We start from the raw sequence: 19,108 nt of genomic DNA, 5'->3' as shown, positions 1-19,108 counted from the left end.
GAATTGCGGTGTTTCAGCCGTTGGTCCATTGCGGAGCGCAAACAGGCAGACCACGAAGAGTAAAGAGAAAGAGAGAGAGAGAGAGAGAGAGAGAGAGAGAGAGGAAGAGGATAGCATAATAAACAACGGATTCCGATTCCCAGGTCCAGAGACGCGAGCCGGGATTCTATCTGCTCGTTGGGACGAAGGAATTAACTCGGCCAGGCCTCCGCAAAGAAGCCTTTTAGGGAGGCGTACCGCGATTAGGACAAAAGAGTTGCGCTGGAAAATGGAGAACTTGAAAATGGATAACGACGGCGTAATTGCGGCGCTTCATTAGGAAGCTTCTTTCTTCCTTTGCCGGTTGTACAGGATTGTCCGCCATGCTGTCGTTGGGCGGATTTCTTTCTCGAAGGATACTTGCATGTTTTTGCACCGGCTAATGGAACAACCTGAAACAGGATCGGGATCAATTGTACGAGCCCTTTTTGTCGGCTGATCGATTCGAGCCAGGCTTTTGTAAGCATCGGAGGTGGGAGCACGGATGATCCTTTTCATTATTCCCTGAAAGACTTCTCTTAATTTAGTAGCACAATCGTAAGAATTATAGTTAGTGGAGCGCGCGTTTCTACGCGTATTCTTATGCCTTTCAGAACGTAATTAAAGAAATCTTGGCAGAAAATGCTTTATTGCCAAGCACCGTGAAAAGCCTTATGCCTTGCACGCTTTATGCATCGTCTCGTATTGTGCGAATTTCGTGCAATTTTCCACTTTCACGTTTTCTACAAACGCGAAAATATTCAGTCTGGTAATTATTTATCCCGACCAAACTGACTAAATTTTTATCTTACAGGAGATTACGCGAGCGGATCTTGGAGCGTGCAGGTCACACGTACTTGAGTTAGCAACCTAAACTCGTTGGAATTTGTATAATCGTAGGAATTGTAATTATTAATCGAATTAATTGAGGCTGTTTTACATGGCTGACGGGATCTCGAGACTATCGAGGCCACATGTACCTAGGTCAGGAGCAAGCGATTTCTGTTACTATTTTCTAAGAAATTCCCTTGGATCCAACGCTATAATTCAATGCAACGAATTGTTAATATTCCAATTAACGTAACTAAAATCGTTACACAGGGATAGATGACGAGATCTCGAGGGATTCGTAGAACTTTCATGGAGTATGGTACTTCAAGGATGGTCGCAAGAAGGAACAGAGATATTGTCTGGCTCATAGGGGAGTCGGAGCCCCATCCATCGACAGCAGATCGCGATTGCAATCATGGATGCGTCGTTACGTATGCAGCCTGCGTCCGGATCGGTCTTCCTACTAATAACATCACGCATTCCGGCTGTCTTTGCATCCCACGCCTCGACTTAGCTGCGGAGTAAAGCGCGAATGCCGTCTCCTGTCGTCACGTAACGCTTTCGCACCAGAAAGCTGTTCCTCCACAGGAAGTTGAAAAGTCTTGGCTGATTGTGACGCGCCGATGTAAACGTTTCACTGAACTTTACGGTGGCTCGTCAGACCATTCGTCGACATCTTTTACCAACATATTACTCGCTTTGTACGAAACGTCTTGAAATTTCATTTTATATCCCGTCTCAGTTATGGTTTCATCGATGAAATATTTTTACCATACTCTGAAAACGCGTACCTGAGTAGCAAGATACATTTTTAGATACATTTTTAGATACATTTTTAGATTAAACCAAGATATTTGGTACAGGTATATTAATTTGCAGAGATCAGAAAAAGGTATTTCGATTATCCACTGTGTTCTTAAGTAGCTTTTTATACGCCAGTGGTGACCATTCGTACGGTATACTGATTTTTCATTAAACGTAAGTTTGCGTAATTGTAAACATCTTGCGACGTTTACGTACATTTTCAGATTGCATTGAAACTTTCCCGATTTAATCTCGCGACAGTCGCGTTTCATTAGAGCGTTATTGAAATATGAAAATGTTTCCTGCGACACGCGCAACCTGCACGTGAAACTTTAATATGGCAAGTGTAGGGATACTCGTGCGAGTCACTGTACGTCACTGAACGTTCGAACGAGAATCCAACGCGTGCAGGGTGCGCTCAGATGTCATGAAAGAACTCATCCTGGAGATATTGGCGACGACGATTAAAAATCGCGGAGTTTTATATCCTTTGTCTTTTCCATTTCTCGAATTTCATTCGGATCCTCTTAGAAACCAGTGTGTTTCTGTCCGATGTTATCTGTATACTAATGCTGGAATTATTTTAACAGGATCTTTCCGTTTGATGGGTCTGACGAGGGTGGTTTCTTCGAGCTGCTTCCCTCGAGGGTGGCGGAGGATGAAGGACGGAATTAAGGCGACCATATTGCGACGAAATAGAATCGTTTCGGTTGCCTACACGAAGGGTGAAAACTAGGGTCGGAGATAGGACACCTTGTTCCGGCTTTTTACGTCGCTTTTTGGACAATCGCGGAAGAGAAACTTTGCCGGCAATTAATTTCTTCTATTTTCTTTCCTTTTTTTCCTCGAAATGCTTCAAAAGTATGTAGAACGCGTTGAAAGGTACTCGGCGGAACTGAAGATTTACCGCTCTCGTCTCTAGCGGTTCCGGTGAATTATTGCGAGGATTCTTTATCGGTGTATTACGTTGGCGAAAAGAGAAATAATTTAAGAACGCTTGGAACGTTTTGGAAAACGTTTGCAAGTCCCAGGTCTGCGTCTGCCCTGTCACATTCGTCGTCTGCTGAATTTTAATTCAGCCGTAGCGGAGCAGGAACACCGAAGAAGACGCCGAAGCGAGAGCCGCCTGATTTTACTTTCTTTTATTTCCACCGCGAAATTTCTATTTTCGGGTATCGTTCGTTAACGGACCGCGTCGAGTCGACCCGACCGAAGGGATGCGATTTCTTCGGATTGCTGGCTGATTATGGGACGGAAGAACGAGATTGAAACTACGAGGGCGTGTAGATAGACAAACGAACAAGGACAGCGTTCAAGGATCGACCTGCCTATGCATGCACCTAGCGATGGGTATAACGTGGAAGCAAGTCGCCACGGGCCATCGTGCACAATCCTCTTCGATCTCCGCGAAAATCATAAAATCATGGAGGTCTTTTCAGACCTCGGTGCAACCCTGGAGATAGCGTAGGAAAAGATTCGACCGAGAAGTTGTTGAAGTTCGTTAGAAGACGTAGGCGCGTCGAAGGGGACTGAGATGTTTGAAGGATGAAATTGCCGGAGAAGTTACCGGGAAGAGAATCGAATGGCCATCGCTATGTACGGGAGCGAGGCGTGCGCCAACACTCCACCACCACCACATCCACCAGTGCCACCACCACGATCGTGTCCGCCACCACTACCAGCCAACGGCGCACCTCGACTCTGTGCCACCTCTACTGCCTCCATCAGTCGACCCCGTGCAACGCGGCTCGCCGGCCGCCGCGCGAAAATTTACCCTCTGCCCGCCTCGATCTGCGCGCGATCTCTTTGTTTGTCTTTTCGCGACGCAGTCGTGTGTCCTTGGCGACTCGCGCCATCACGGCCAGTCACACAACAGGGTTCCTGCTTCAGCAGAGTGTGATCGACGACGGTAGTAGCCGCGTAGAGCGTGTTTCGTTGCCACTTGTAGGAAGAGCGCGACTAGAAGAAGAGACATTTGGACCGGGACTGGAAAAAAGGTGAAAAAAAGGAAAGAAAGAAAAAAGAAAAAGGTGATATCGAACGCGCGTGCGTGTGCAAGTTGATCGGTGCGTATGCTTGAAAAGGTCACGGTGAATTAGACAGGCACAGAGGTAGCGCGAGACACGGGGAGACGGCGTGGTTAGAGAGTGGAGGCGAACGGAGAGGATTCCGCGCAAAAGCCGGCTCCACGGCCGGTCCCCCACTCGCTAACTTGTTGAGTCTCTCTCGGCAGGTGTGCTCCACGAAACTCTCTACAGCGGAGCCAACCACGATGACGAACCTCGCGTTCCTGCTTCTTCTCCTCTGCTCAAGTTCCGTCAGGGCGAACGTGTCCGCGCAGAGGAACAACGTGCACAACGATCTCAAGGTGGTGGAGACCACCAGCGGCCTGGTTCGCGGATTCTCCCGTACGATACTGGACAAGGAGGTTCACATATTCTATGGAATCCCCTTCGCCAAGCCTCCGATAGGGCCGCTTCGATTCAGAAAGCCGCTGCCCATAGAACCGTGGCACGGAATCCTGAACGCCACTGTGCTGCCCAACAGCTGCTACCAGGAGAGGTACGAGTACTTCCCTGGTTTTCCAGGGGAGGAAATGTGGAACCCCAACACCAACATCTCCGAGGATTGTCTGTACTTGAACATCTGGGTGCCGCAGAAGTTTCGACTGAGACACAAGGGCTCGGAGCCACCGAACAACGGGGACAAGAACGGCCTGCCGCTTCTGGTCTGGATCTATGGAGGTGGTTTCATGAGCGGCACCGCTACCCTGGACGTCTACGACGCGGACATCATGGCAGTCACCAGCAACGCCATCATCGCCTCCATGCAGTACAGAGTTGGCGCTTTTGGGTTTCTCTATTTGAACAAACATTTCACCAACAGTGAAGAGGCTCCTGGCAATATGGGTCTGTGGGATCAGGCTCTGGCGCTCAGATGGCTCAGGGACAACGCGGCGGCCTTCGGAGGCGATCCTGACCTCATCACCATCTTTGGCGAGTCCGCTGGAGGCAGCTCCGTGTCTCTGCACCTGATCTCTCCGGTGACTCGCGGTCTGGTCCGCCGAGGAATCCTCCAGAGTGGCACTTTGAACGCTCCATGGAGCTACATGACCGGGGAGAAAGCGAACGAAGTGGCCAGGATACTGGTCGACGACTGTGGCTGCAACTCCACCATGCTTCAGGAGAATCCTGCCAGGGTGATGGCCTGCATGAGGTCCGTGGACGCCAAGACCATCTCTGTCCAACAGTGGAACAGCTACTGGGGCATCCTAGGCTTCCCATCGGCGCCCACCATCGACGGAATCTTCCTACCTAAAGATCCTCTGGATCTTCTCAGGGAGGCCGATTTCAAGGACACGGAGATTCTCATCGGGAACAACAAGAACGAGGGTAAGTCGATGTTTGTCAGTTAACGTACCGGTGTCGCGTATCAGCGAAACCGGTTGTTTCGTGCGTCGCCGCAGAGGTGATCAGAGGACGATACACTGGAACAAGCTCGAATCGATAGAGTAACGCTGTTCGCAGAGAGTTTTTTTCGTGTGGAAACGTCAGTCGGACAGGTTTGAAACGTTCGTTACGTAAAATACCGTTGAGCCGGACCGACCAGCCGCGTCGGCTGGGAACAATGGTTCCGGTGTATTGTCGTTGGATAATGCGGATAGCTATTCGTTATTGGCTCGTGATCCGCCTTTCTGTTTAATGAAAAGCTGCGTCGCGCGATGCAAAAGCCTCGAGAAATTATTTCGCAATCTTTAAACGCGACCCACTCTACCTAATTAACCTTCCGCGATTTAAATGCCTCTGGGACCTCGGCTCGATAGGTTTCCTCGCGTGGTCGAGATTGACCGAGTCTTTTAGCCGCATTCAGAAATCTATGCGGCGAACTTTATGGTTGTTGGTGGTCGGTGTCGTCAGAAGACGAGCTCTAGCGACTTTCAACTTCTCTAAATCGCGTCCGACCAGCAAACGGAACCTGTTGACGGTGCTTGCGCGATTGCCTCGTCGTTACATGGTGACGATTTTATCGCGGCTCGGTTCGAGTTAGGTCCGAGAATCTGTACAGGCGAAAAGCACGAGCCGAGAGACTCGTCGATTGCTGGCCCGAGGAACAGTTCGTTAATGGCAGTTTTTCGCTGCAGCGAGTCGAGGTAATTAAGTAACTCTTCTGCTCGTTTTGTCTTCGTCGTGTCCCTGCTTTAAATCGAACGCTTCTTTTCTCGTCTTTTTCTCGCCCGCGAGAGAAGTTGAGCGCGGCAGCGCTCGATGATTGCTCGCCGGATCATAAATCACACCGTTATTCGCGACGATTTCAAGCTGCTCTCGGAATATTTGATCCTGCAGCCGTGAGGGACGGGAAACCTGTTAGCATAGCGAGTTTCAATTGGAAGAAGAAAAAGAGAAAAAAGAAGAAGAATCATACGGTCGCCTAAGATTGCGAGAAAAAAAGCTTCTTCGACGTTAAATGATTTAATCGAGTTGATCGAGCGCTCCGTTTCCACGGGGATGAAAGGGGCAAAGTCTGATAAATTGTATCCTGTCCTTGAAGTCTTAGTCGTAAAATGATGAATCAGACTTATCTAGCTCGCTCTTCGGCGCTTCTTTAAAACGATTCGTTAGTTCGATTCTTCGGATTTCTGTCTTTGTAACGTTCACGAGCAGGGCGATCGTGCTCCACGTCGATTGCTACGTAGGTGCTGAGTTCTTGCCGCACACAGTGAGAAAAAGTGCGGAGAAGTCGAGCTTGCGGTAATTGGAAACGCGTAGGTTGCAGCTATAATTAGCTGGACCACATAAAATATCGTGGGAATCGTTCTCTTCCCCGAAATCAGTGTAACCTGTTTTCTCCTTTCAAAAGTAAAACTCGAAAGCAGAATTGAAATTCAAACAAATTTACCACGAAGATCGATAAATATTTACGGGAAATATTAACGAACAAGTGGCGATTTTTAATATAACATTTAAACAAACGGACTTTTTAAAAACCTGTGTACACAGTGGTCATATTCCTCGTTCAAAAACAACGAGATTTATCTACGATATGGCGCTATCTCTAACAGTTTCCAAGATATCTCAGAAAATATTATGTTCGACCTCAACTTTAAGACTCGTTTTCACCTCCACCAAAATGTAAATGATCGCCGATGAAAAAGATAAGAGTCGGATATATCTGCAAAGTTTCATTAAAATCTTGTGCCACGCTCGAGTCGAGACGTTGCTCGTAAGCAAAGTTGTACCTTTACCAAACCTGGCCTATAATTTTCAATGAAATGAAACTGAGCGATCTCATTGGTCACGCAAAAATACCACCGCATTAAAATACCTGTTCTTCCCCAAAGTAGTCTCTTGCACGTTTTGTCAGCCGCTGCTTCGACGTACAGCCCTCTTAGTTTCACGAGCCTGTTGCTGTGATCGTTGTTCGTTAACGATAAAAATAACTGTTGAGGTTATTAAATATACAAAGAGAGAAACGCGTGGATAAATCGTAAAGTAGAAAATATATTTTAATACAGAAGTGTAAGTACAAGTAGGAATATAATTTGAGCTGGTCCAGATCCACGCGCCACCAGTGTTACCCTGTAACTGAAAACCCGGAAGCTATCGTCGCCTGTCTATGGTTTGCCTTCGTCCCAGTCTGTCGTCTACACGCTGTCGATGGCTTCAGTGCCTGAGAAAGCTAAAAAGACCAGATGTAGAGTTTTCTTAGAAGCGGTGACCGCTTCAACAATAACAACAAATATCCTTAGCATGAGAGATAACGATAGTCGATAAACACTTGTACCGAGCTATGGAACCGACTAGCACGGTGCAATTTCATTCAGCGTGGTCGATAAATGATTTTCTGGTATAGCACCAGGCCAATGAGACAGTCCGTACATGCGATAGAAAAGACCTGGATAAGCTGATGGAAGTGATAGTCTTGGCGATAGATTATCGGCGAAATAGAGCCGAATTCATTTCACGTAGTCGAGAATCGGTGTGACGCATCACGATATACGCGTACCTGCATCAGCAATTTCACCCATTCAGAGTCTCGCTCGATATGATATCTTGCGCCTGACACCTGTGCAAATTCACGTTGCAACTGACAATTGAGTGTCGCTCTAATGCCGAACCGCTTAACGGTATCTTGGTGAACGGATTGAACGTGGCAATTTCACGACTGTGCCCTTCGGGCGCGCACATTTATCTCCGCCAGGAATATGTAGATATCCTAATTCAAATAACAATTCACCTGACACTTTGAACAGCTAACGCCTCCGCCTAACGGAACGTAGCGTCTTACATCTAAAATCATCTGACTCAGGCCAAACACGCTAACTCCTAGGCGTGACATCAGATTGTAGCTGTAGCTTAGACTGAAGGACTCAGCTCGGACCAGGTAAATAGGGCCCAGCTTTCCCATCCAATTTAATGTCATACTTTGACCTAACACGCTAACTCTATCCTAACATGCCAGCTCCGAATCTTAATTCGCTAGTTTCAATTTAACACGTAAGGTCCTGCCTTAAGGTAATTTAACATGTAGGAGTTGTAAAGACTCGGCTCCTACCGTAGCGTAAATTCCAATCGAGCCTCGATATTCTGATTTCGATCTAACGCAGATCGACTTGATTATAGGCGTTGTAAGCAAGTCTTAATCTTGTAGCTCAGACCTGACAACCTAACTTGATCCTAACGTCGCGGCTCGAATCTGAGTCAGCCTAACCCTTAGCCTAATTCTAGCTTACGTCAAGTTGAACCGGACTACTAATCAAGACCCGGCCGTGCAGGGAAATTAGCGTGAGCGATCATCGTACCTGTAACGTAACCGAAGTGTGGTGTATTTTCAAAATTCAATTTCCACGATCTAAATAATATTTTAACAGGCGAATGTGGCAAGTGTTAGTTAGCGGTGATTAGATTAGACGGTGGATTTTTATGGGTCCGTGAGATAATAATATGAGAAACCATAGACGATATAGCAGAAGTTCCACTTCTTTATTTTACCTGGGAAATACGCAAGAAAAATTATTTTATTAATTTCATTAAAATCAAAATATTGCAGAAAATATATAACAGTGCTTGTCTGTCCGTACAGATTATCGTCTTTTATTTTGCACTTTTCTTTTTACATTAGCTGACTCGTCGTGTCGATGGATATAGAAATAAATAAATAAATTTGCCAGTTTGTTCGCCTGTCTGTGACCCAGAGATCAACGACTGGACATTGAAGAACTTGACGTGCAACCTGTTCCAGTGCTGTTTTGAAAATTGTACGAATATGAAAAAAAGAATATTCCTCCGGCAGAATATTCGATGCCTGAGAAAAGTACATCGGACGAACCAAAGATGAACAAGACTTTGTACAATCTACGGGGTGTATCACTTTAACCTTGGTCGAAGAAACGAGTTTGGGGTCCGTTGGCCGAGGGAACTGGCGCGCCAACGAATACAAACAACAGGACAGAGCCGAGGGTTGAACTTCGGGTGAACAGAAAATTGAAAATGGGATTTGTTTAATTAATCTTCCGCCATCCGGGAAATTAAGGGGACAGCGGGGTGTTTCACGGTGCGACGAAGTTACGATGGAACATGGCGTGTTTTCATGGCGTGTGCAATTCTGTTTGGCGGCGCGTAACTTGCGCCAACTTTGCAAAATCTAGCGAGCCGGATTCAAATTCTTCGCGCACCCTATCCTTCCGTCCTCGTTTCCTGCTTCTTAACTAACTTTCCCGCGACATCGTCTGAATTTTAACGGGACACGGAATACCGTGTATCCGTTGAAACATTTCCCTTTTCCTCTCTTTTTCTCTCGTCCGATCTCTTACGAGGGAATTTTTTCCCCGGCGTATTCTTCCTCCGATACGTCCGAACGGGGTGAATGGACGTTGGCTTTTTCCCTTTTTCTTTGCACCAGCGAATGATTTGTTGGAATTAGCGGAACGAGCGGCAAGGTAGACGGATAATTCAGCGCGACAGGGGGCGAGGGATTTATTTGAAATCGTCGCGTTGGAAATTCGGCAAGGGTGAGAAGCGAAAGTGACTCACCCTTGACCCGGCGCGTCCGCGAGCGCCGTAGTTTTCAGCGTTTCGCAATCTACATAAATAAAAAACAGGGGAAAAATGGAGAGAGGGGAGACAGAGTAGTCGTTTTTTCGGTTCTCTTCTCGTTCCGGAAAAAACTGGCAGTTCCTGTCGTTGCCACCTCTATTTACATTTTATTCCGTATGCGGAGCGACCATAGAGTTCGCTGTTTAAAAAATCTCCCTGTTTTTTTTTTATTTTTTCATTTCTCTATTTTTTTTGTTTTGGTTGCGTGGTCCCTCAAAAAAAAAAAAAAAAAAAAAGAAACAAAAGCGAAATGAAAAATAAAACGATAGATGCGAACGTTTCGACGAATTGGATCGACTCGTTTCTAGGTATCCGAGGGCGGGGAATAACGATAGGGTTCTTGATGGAAGTTCCTTGGAAATGAAACGACGTGTTGCGTTAACGAGATCAAACGACGCTCCGTTCCGCAGTCGATAATTACATCAACGAGCTGTAGGATTATAATACGAGCGTAAATTCGTATACCGCTGCTATTAACCGAATAATGCATCGCCCTTTGCCTGGCATTAACCGAAACGAAATTATGAGGAAAGTGCCATACGAAGTAATTAGAGGCGACTGGCCGATCATTATGTCCCGTGTCACTGTTTCTATCCTCATTAGCTAGCCAGCCAACGATATATCCATTCACGCCCCAAAACATCCGAGCGGTGGGTCGATTTTATTCACAAAATTGTCGCCCATGCATCTCCGTATAGATGTGCAGAAATGTACGATCGATTGTGAAGATAAAAGACAATATGTCGTGTACTTTCAAATTAGTAGAGTCCCATTCTATTAACCGAATTGTAATTTATGGGACACCGTATATACGTCCAGAAATTTACAACCGATTGTAAAGATAGAAGACAGTGTCGTGTACTTTGAAAATTAGTCTAGTCCCATTTTATTAATCGAATTATAGTTTATAGGACACCGTATATACGTCGAGAAATTTACAAGTGATTGATTGTAAGGATAAGAGACAGTGTCATGGATTGTACATGTTACGTATTCTGAAAATTAGATGAGTCCCATTTTATTAACCGAATTATAATTAAGGACACCGTATACATGTCCAGAAAGTTAAGTATTTTGAAAATTATACGAGTCCCATTTTATTCATCGAATTGTAGTTTATGGGACACCGTATATACGTCCAGAAATTTACAACCGATTGTAAAGATAGAAGACAGTGTCGTGTACTTTGAAAATTAGTGTAGTCCCATTTTATTAATCGAATTATAGTTTATAGGACACCGTATATACGTCGAGAAATTTACAGGCGATTGTAAAGATAAAAGACAGTGTCGTGTACTTTGAAAATTAGTCTAGTTCCATTTTATTAATCGAATTATAGTTTATAGGACACCGTATACACGTCCAGAAATTTACAAGTGATTGATTGTAAGGATAAGAGACAGTGTCATGGATTGTACATGTTACGTATTCTGAAAATTAGACGAGTCCCATTTTATTAACCGAATTGTAGCTTATGGAACACCGTATACACGTCTAGAAAGTTACAAGCGTTTGATTGTAAAGATAAGAGACAGTGTCGTGGATCGTATACGTTACGTTACTTGGAAATTATATTACGTTACAGCAGAATGATGAAATTATAAAAAGTATAGGACAGCAGTTTTTCCTTTGTTCATATGGAGGTTCATTCTTATGGGTTTTCTAATATCGATGTTATATGGTGTCTACAAGTATCGTAGTATGACACAATGTAAAATGGAAACGATCAGTCGTATTTAAAGATGTACATCTCCTAAATATAGGTGAACTTTTAGAAAATGCCAAAGGTTACATAATTTTCTTGCAGCCAGAAACGCAACGTTTCGCTGAGACGTTGTCGACTTCAAAAGAAACTAACGAATCCTCATTTTTATTTCAAGCGATAATACTCACGAATTTATTAACTGGTTAAAAGTACGAAAGGTATTTCCACCGGCGGTCTTCGTTAAACGCAGTTAAATCGCGCGAGAACGAGGAATTTCGTTGACGTCGGAGAGAAGGTTGACTCGTACTACTGCGACGTCCGCGTTGTACCAGACTTGTGCTGTCGCCTTTATCGTTGAGTCTTCAGTGACACAGCAGCGAACGTACCGCGCAGGATGCCTCGGCCATTCGACGATTAAGTCGCCTGCGATGATTCCATGAATATTCACGATGAAAATTCCGATTTTCTCGTTTGACGTTTCGCAAACCGTATTCTCAAGGTCCACCGTGAAATTCCTTTCCTTCTCGCTTTCCTTTCTATCTCTTTGATCGTAGCACGGAATGGCGATTGGAATAAAAGATTCAGACGATAAATCGGCCAAATGTCTCGAAACACATCTGGAAAATACATGCTGCGAAGGAAGCGCTTGCAAAAATCGTGATTGGGTGAGGTTTTCGAGTGACGTTTCTATCGGGCCGCGAATTAAAATTCAAACAAGCGAATCTCGATCCGATATCGAAACGTCAAAGCTCCGGTGGTGCACGTTTGTTTAAACGTTATTCACCGTGGCAGAGCCGTGGCGATCAAATTTTTATCGCTTCCCAATGATTGATAGATATCTCGCGGTTCATTGAAAAACTTCGCGTTTCATCGATACCAGTTAAACAATGACGACGTTTCATTTATTTCTTTTTCCACGTAATTTTTCGTTGCCTTTATCAATATTTCTAGTAGGTCGATCTTTTTTTTTTTTTATTGGAAAATCGTACCTCTTCGAACTTGTTCGTTTTATCCTCTCCCTTCCTCCCTTTTTCTCTCTGCCTTTCCTTTCCCTCTTTTTTTTTTATTGAACTTTATTTATCGCGAGGGAAAACAGTAATTTACAAGTCGAGCTATAAATCCAGAGGATTTGGCGACTCGAAGCGCGATATTACAACCGGGCTGTATTAGTCCGAATGTGGTTAAACGGATTTCGAATAATGGGAACTATCCCGCCGAGAGACACGGCAATGGTGGGATTTATCGCGGTAAAAAATTTATCACCGTCCCGCGAAACTTGCCTTAATTTAAGGCGCCTCCTTAATCGCAGATTATTTAATCGCCGTGGCGCGAATTAATTGAACCGTATGTCTCGGCCGATTCCCGGAGGGGCCACGTTGCACGTTCGTTTTCCCGGGTTAATTTAGTGCCGCGTAATGAGTCAAAAAGCCAGACGTAGCGCGACGTAAAATTTGTCAAACCGGCGCATTAACCAGGATCTAACGAAAATTTAATTTCCTGCAAGTTCCTAGCGTTGAATTTCTCCCGCCGTAATTTACCGTTGATCAACGGGACTAAACAAATAAAAAATAAAACCGATCAAACTGACTCTGATACTTGAACGCCGATCTTAGCCAAACCTAATTCGAACTTAACGCAAACCTAATCTAAACTTGGTTTAAACTTAACCCGAACGCGATTCAAATCTGTCTGAAACCTACCACGCAAGAATCCTTTGGTATTCGTTTTCTCGGCATAATTTACCAGCAACTTTAGGTAAATGTAACCCGAAGTTGACGCGAACTCGTCTCGGCCCGGACCCAAGAGAAAACGTATATTTCATATTCAATTTTCCGAGATAATTTATTACCTCGTTACGAGGTGGAAAAGTCAAATGTACGTGGAAACGAAATTCCTCGATCCGAAACAGAACATAACGCCAGCTAGCGTAAGTCTGACGCCCACTTAAAAATCATATAAACGATCTTAAATCAGCCTGTTTTTCTTTTTTTTCCCCAGTGCTATATTTTTTATCCGCCTCTTTCCCAACCAACGAAATCAGGGAATCAATCGCGAGACTATTAGGGGACAATTTAGACCCGTAGAAATGTAAAGTTCACAGTCGTTAAGCCAACGATTGGCACGCTATGACGTGGTGCCACGACAGGGCAAATTTTTATTAAGATCCGCGTCTCATTAACGTGGTAACAACGGGGGCGGTATGTCACGCGAACGCCCGTCAAATTAAAAGCTTGCTGTCGCCTGATGTCGGTATCAGGCCGTTCCCTGGACGAATCGAGAGGAATTCCGCGATCGTTGAATGTCGAAAGTCGTTGTCCATGTCAGAGTCTCGACGTTGTTATACGTTGGCTTGCAAAACTATTCTTGCACTTACCAGAGAACATTTTTATGCGCTTATATTGCGCCCAATATAAAACATTTCGTTCAACGTTGTTGGTACCACGACGTGATACGATTGCGGAGATCACATTGGGAAAATTTTAATCTCAGTTGAAAATACGTGTGTAACGCGAGAGGTCGAATCGATACTTTCGATCTATTAACAACATCGGAACGCGTACAATACGCGCAGCATACGATACTCCTTTGTAACACAAAGTTCTTTCAACTATTAGGATATTTCTTTAACCTTTCTCCGACCCAGGTGAACAAAAATTAACACGTGTTTATTAAAATTAATTCGTCTAATCTGAAATTCTCTAACAGATAGGTGTAAAAAGTTACAGGTTTATTTGGAGAAAATTCAAGGTGATGAAAAAGCAAGAGTTGACAGAAAGTTTGCCATAATCGTGTTCAAGATCTCTTGAAACCTTGCTATATCTGATAAAGGCATTTTTGATCGAACTGCTGATAACAGAGTAATCTCTACCGATCAGAATTCGTGACTCACCCTGTATACGAAAGCTGTAAGACATTTGCTAGAAAGTTAACACGTGTTGTGTCATGATATTTACCAAATTCGTCTAATCTGAAATCCTCTAACAGAGAGGTGTAAAAAATTACAGGTTTATTTGGAGAAAATTCAAGGTGATGAAAAAGCAAGAGTTGACAAAAAGTTTGACATAATCGTGTTAAAGATCTCTTGAAACCTGGCTATATCTGATAAAGTCATTTTTGATCGAACTGCTGATAACAGAGTAATCTCTACCGATCAGAATTCGTGACTCACCCTGTATATGAAAGCTGCAAATTTATATTTGCTAGAAAATTAATACACGGTACGACTAGTCATCTTGAGCGTGTAACAAGCGCGAAGGACGCTCTCACTGAATACAGAGACTTTAATTAATATTTTGAAGATCGTCTGTTGAAATACTTTCGTGATCTCTGCAAGATGTATACTTAATATACTGCGTTTTAAGTATCCCATAACGTTTGTATACGTCTGCAAAATTGTTGAAAATTTTACCGACTTAATCATGATAGTCGCGTCATTACGGTAGCTTCGAAATTTCAGTGTGATTCGTATAACACATATAACACGTTCATGAAGGACGTCGACAGGTACGTTTGCACAGCCGCTGTAGACTAACGTCGTTAGAACGGTGGAAATGATACAGGCGTTTTTGCCAGTCAACGCTGTAATTACGCTGGACAAATTGCCAGTTGGATATGCTGGCAATTACGCAAGAAAACGACGAAGAAATCATCTTGTTTCTTAAAATTTTACAAGACGCTATCAATCATCCGTTTGTAATTTTTTGCCAACGATAATCGACGTTTCTATTTCATTTCGTGTTAAAGACCGCTAATCTTAGCTCGTTGCTTGTGATTTTCCTGCTATTTAACTTTGATCTAAAGGCTTGAGGCTCGACTGATTTTCTTTCTCCTATTTCTTCGCAGGGAAATTAACACGTTAAGGGGGCAGAAACACGTGCCTTATCGCGTATCGAACACTTTCCATCCGGTTGTTCCGCTTTAAGGCACAGACAGCCGAAAGGCACCGTGCCACGAAGCTAGCTACTTGAGATATGGTTCGTCAAAGGGTTAAGGTCACCTGGCAGGGTAGGCCTGTGTTAACCCTCGGTCGTTCCGGATCCTCCATTATGCAGTTTCTTTTATCCGACTTGCACTGGGCGACCTTTCCGGCCCAGGGGCTTCGATGAATCTTTCAGGCCTCAGGCTACCAATTTCCCTTGTTTAATTCAGTTGGTTCTTAAAACGCGTATTTATATTTCAATGGAGCGGCTGAATACAGTTTAATAAAATAACGTTAGCGTTGCTGCGGTCACAGCCATTCGTCATGCGGGTAAATTGACTTTTTAATTCACTCGGAGTTACTCGGATATTTGGTATTAATTTCGCCCGAATTATGAATCTTTATGTACGTAATAATGCGGAAAATAAATGAATAGCGGTGGAGCGCGTTGGGCGTTGGATTCCCACTGGAACCACCCAGGTTCGAATCCCATTTCCACTGTTTCATTTTTTCCAAATATTCTCTGTCTGAAAATGGTCTTTCCCACCTTCTAAAAAATTAATTTCTCAGAAAAAAGTTTTCTCACGAGGGAAAATCGAAGGTGGGGGAAAAAAAAGGGGGAAGTGGGATCCAATGGAGTGAGAAGACGTTCAGAAAGAAGAAAAGAAATAGACCCCTACTACCCTTGTAGATCCAATTCGGGGTTAGGAAAACCGAGAAAAGTTCACTGGAATCCCAGGCTTTATATCGGTTTTCACTGCGGTTTTAATTAATATCATTTCCACTAATTAGCCTTCGTGTGACGTCGCAGAATTCTCTCGTGCATATCCTGTAGCCAGTTTTCCGACTAATCATCGGGTTTCTAACGGGCCCATCGGATGATTAAACAGATCGGGAAAGAATCCTTGGAAAAAGTGCATTCCGCTAATTAATCCGACCACTTATTAATTACTTGCCTGACCGAGTCTTTCAAAGGCTCTGTTCTATAATTCCATATCTTTGAGGAAGCTATTTCCTCCCGTGGTACTAGGCAATTACGTTGTACCTTAACCCATTAAAGGCCAACGTTTTACCTTAACGCAACGTTTCACCTGCGATTCTTTCCGACCAATATACACGACTGATCTCTTTAACGTTATTATATTACAAAACAATTCACTTGACATGTTTTTAGTCATTTAACGTGTTTAATTCTCCTCGATCGATACACACGACTGGCTTCTCAACGAAGGGTCTGCTTGACATTTTTGTAGTCGTTATTTATTCCACCATTTGCATAGAATTTTACGAAGTATTTTTACTACTTTGATAACCAATCGTTCCTAAGCCATGAAAATTCATACCGGCTCTTTGATTCGTGCTGCGGACTTTTACGAGCCATTTGTCGTTCCGATAAATTTCTAACAAATCGTAGTCTGCCAGCCAAACGATATATAAGTCGCTTCATTCGCGTTCGTCAATAATTCGGACGCAAACGTGAATTGCACGCGTTATTTCGCCGCACGGCTCTTAACGCGCTAATATCTCGGTGTACAGGTGAGATATTTGGAAAATTCTCGCGGCGTTTCGTCGCTGTGTTTCTGATCGATGCTCCACTTTGTTCCTTAACGTTCAACTTCTGTCCAGAGTAATGTGATTAACCAACGCGACGTAATTACACGGGAATAACAGTTTTCGCGGCAGTGAGCGCTTATGAATGATGCAGGAAGGTAATTAGGCGGCTCGAAGGGAGTTTCCGTGGGAAGGTAGGCTTCATTAATTATTCCTCTCTTAATACTTTCTACAGCCACCGCATACGCCGACTTTTTATGCGCCATGGAAAAATTTCTTCGCGTTCCGTTCTAACGACTCGTGTCATCGACACCGAGAAATTGGGTCGAGTTTTCCGATTCGAAAATTTCCTTGGCTATTCGAGTTCGAGCACACAACTTTTTTCCACCTATACTTTACAGGCTGCGTACTTTAAGAAAATGCAAAAATATCGTAGCTCTTTGCGGCGGCGGATAAAGAAGAGAAGATGTGGAACGAAATGCAGCGATTTTACGAGGTAGAAAGTCTAACGAACAGCGGGTGTTTGAGCTTATGAGCGACGCATCGGATAATTGGAAGCGCCATAAAGAAATCCGCGGGAAAGGCACTTCGTTAATTACCTTTTTCCCCTGTTTTCATCCTCTTTGAAACCGGCTACACCTGTTTTTCCCACCACCAGGCCTCGTATCACTCGCAACGCGAATGTAATCTTCTCTCGCGTCGGTTTCTCGCTTCGATCCTTTAATCTGATATCGACAACCAGGCCAGCTGCCGCGATTTCTCCGCTCTCGTGTACACTGCCCGGATTAAAACGCCGACAAACTCGGGAAACACGCTTGGAGAACATCCTTGAAAAATCCACCAGTCTTTGTATTTTTATTAATCGCGCTACTGTTCCATCGTCTTTGGAAAATTGCAGTTCTATTCATTTTCTTAACAAAATACACTTCCAGAAATATGTAAACGTCGATGGCTCGTTGCACGTTTTACTATATTTATTTGTTTATGGTTTTAAACAACAGATTAGAAAATTCTATGCTGCTTTCTAAATAAATAAATAAATACTCTTTCATTGCATTTGTCTTTCTCAATGCTGTTGCAAAATTGATCGGAAATTGTGAATCGATTATTTTTAAGAGCTCGAAACGACAAGAGTGTACAATGTAAAATGAAAATGTACAACTAAACGCAGTAAACAGAAATATTATTTTTGAGAAATTTACGAGGTAGATATAAATGTGATTTTTGTACAGTAAAAAGAAACACAGCCGAGATACCAGACGAGTGTGTTGCGTGTGAAAACTGAAATTTTACGAAACGTGGACATTCGGTGTTCGCGCGGTGAGCCATCGTCCGAAAGATTTTACGCCGCGCTGCAGAAACGAACAAAAGTCGACAAAATCCTCTGATCGTGAATTAATCTTTGACGCGAAGAGGTACGAGAAAATGGCACAAAAACGTGCGTTGCAAGAACCGAAATGTCGAATATCGAAAGTATCTTTACAATGTTAAAAAATGGTGCAAAAATGTGTGGCTTAGGGTACGGTGCTCGTTGAAAATAAAAGGAACAGGAAGTTTGCGAATTCGAAGAAGCGGAATTCGGGACTCAAGATGCGATAACGCCGGCAAATTTGATCTGTCACGTAACGGTGTTCGCGTTTCCTCGAATCCTTGGCTTGTAACGCGATGATCAGGCGTTTAGAGCGAAAAAATCAGCGCGACACGAGCGGGCGTAATTACGCTCCGATTTCCACCAAGCGTTCGTGCATTTGATTTTTCCCCGAGTACGGGGTCCTGGTCGTTGCGACACGGCACGCGATTCCAGAACATCACGAATCTCCTGTAAAACGTTACGTGACAATTTACTAGCTCGCTTAAGTTTAATTGCGGATTTACGGCAGTTCTTTTTCCTGAGAACGAGCCGCCTGTGTTTCGCCAACTTTTACTCGAGTTTCGATAACGATATTCCTCGGTAATTAATTGATAATTGTTGACTTAGTAATAAAGAGTCATTAAAGGGTTTATTTTAAAAACGCGAGCGTTTCCTAGTCCTTTTCTTCTTTTCTCTCTGTTTTTAGCAAGTTTAGCGTCCCATTCCGGAAAGCAACTTCGCGAGTTTGCACACGAGCCTGCGTGGTTAATTGATAATCGCTAACTTGATAATAACGAGATATTAACGAGATTTCCCAGAAAATTCGAATGTTTTTA

The 19,108-nt window shown here is 43.9% G+C and overlaps 1 protein-coding gene across 1 annotated transcript in view; it reads left to right on the top strand.

Moving 5' to 3' along the window:
* The first annotated feature begins 3,359 nt into the window (after positions 1 to 3,359).
* Positions 3,360 to 19,108, top strand: part of AChE-2 (acetylcholinesterase 2) — a 158,441-nt gene continuing 142,692 nt past the window's right edge. The window contains exon 1 of the mRNA XM_069130240.1: positions 3,360 to 5,045. Within this exon, the coding sequence (XP_068986341.1) occupies positions 3,926 to 5,045 (1,120 nt within the window). The 5' untranslated portion in view covers positions 3,360 to 3,925. The remainder of the gene's footprint in view (positions 5,046 to 19,108) is intronic.

The sequence above is a fragment of the Bombus flavifrons genome, chromosome 16, assembly GCF_040668555.2.
Source record: "Bombus flavifrons isolate JBK064 chromosome 16, iyBomFlav1_principal, whole genome shotgun sequence".
In the NCBI taxonomy this organism is placed as follows: domain Eukaryota; kingdom Metazoa; phylum Arthropoda; class Insecta; order Hymenoptera; family Apidae; genus Bombus; species Bombus flavifrons.
This window is presented reverse-complemented; position numbering and strand designations above follow the sequence as displayed.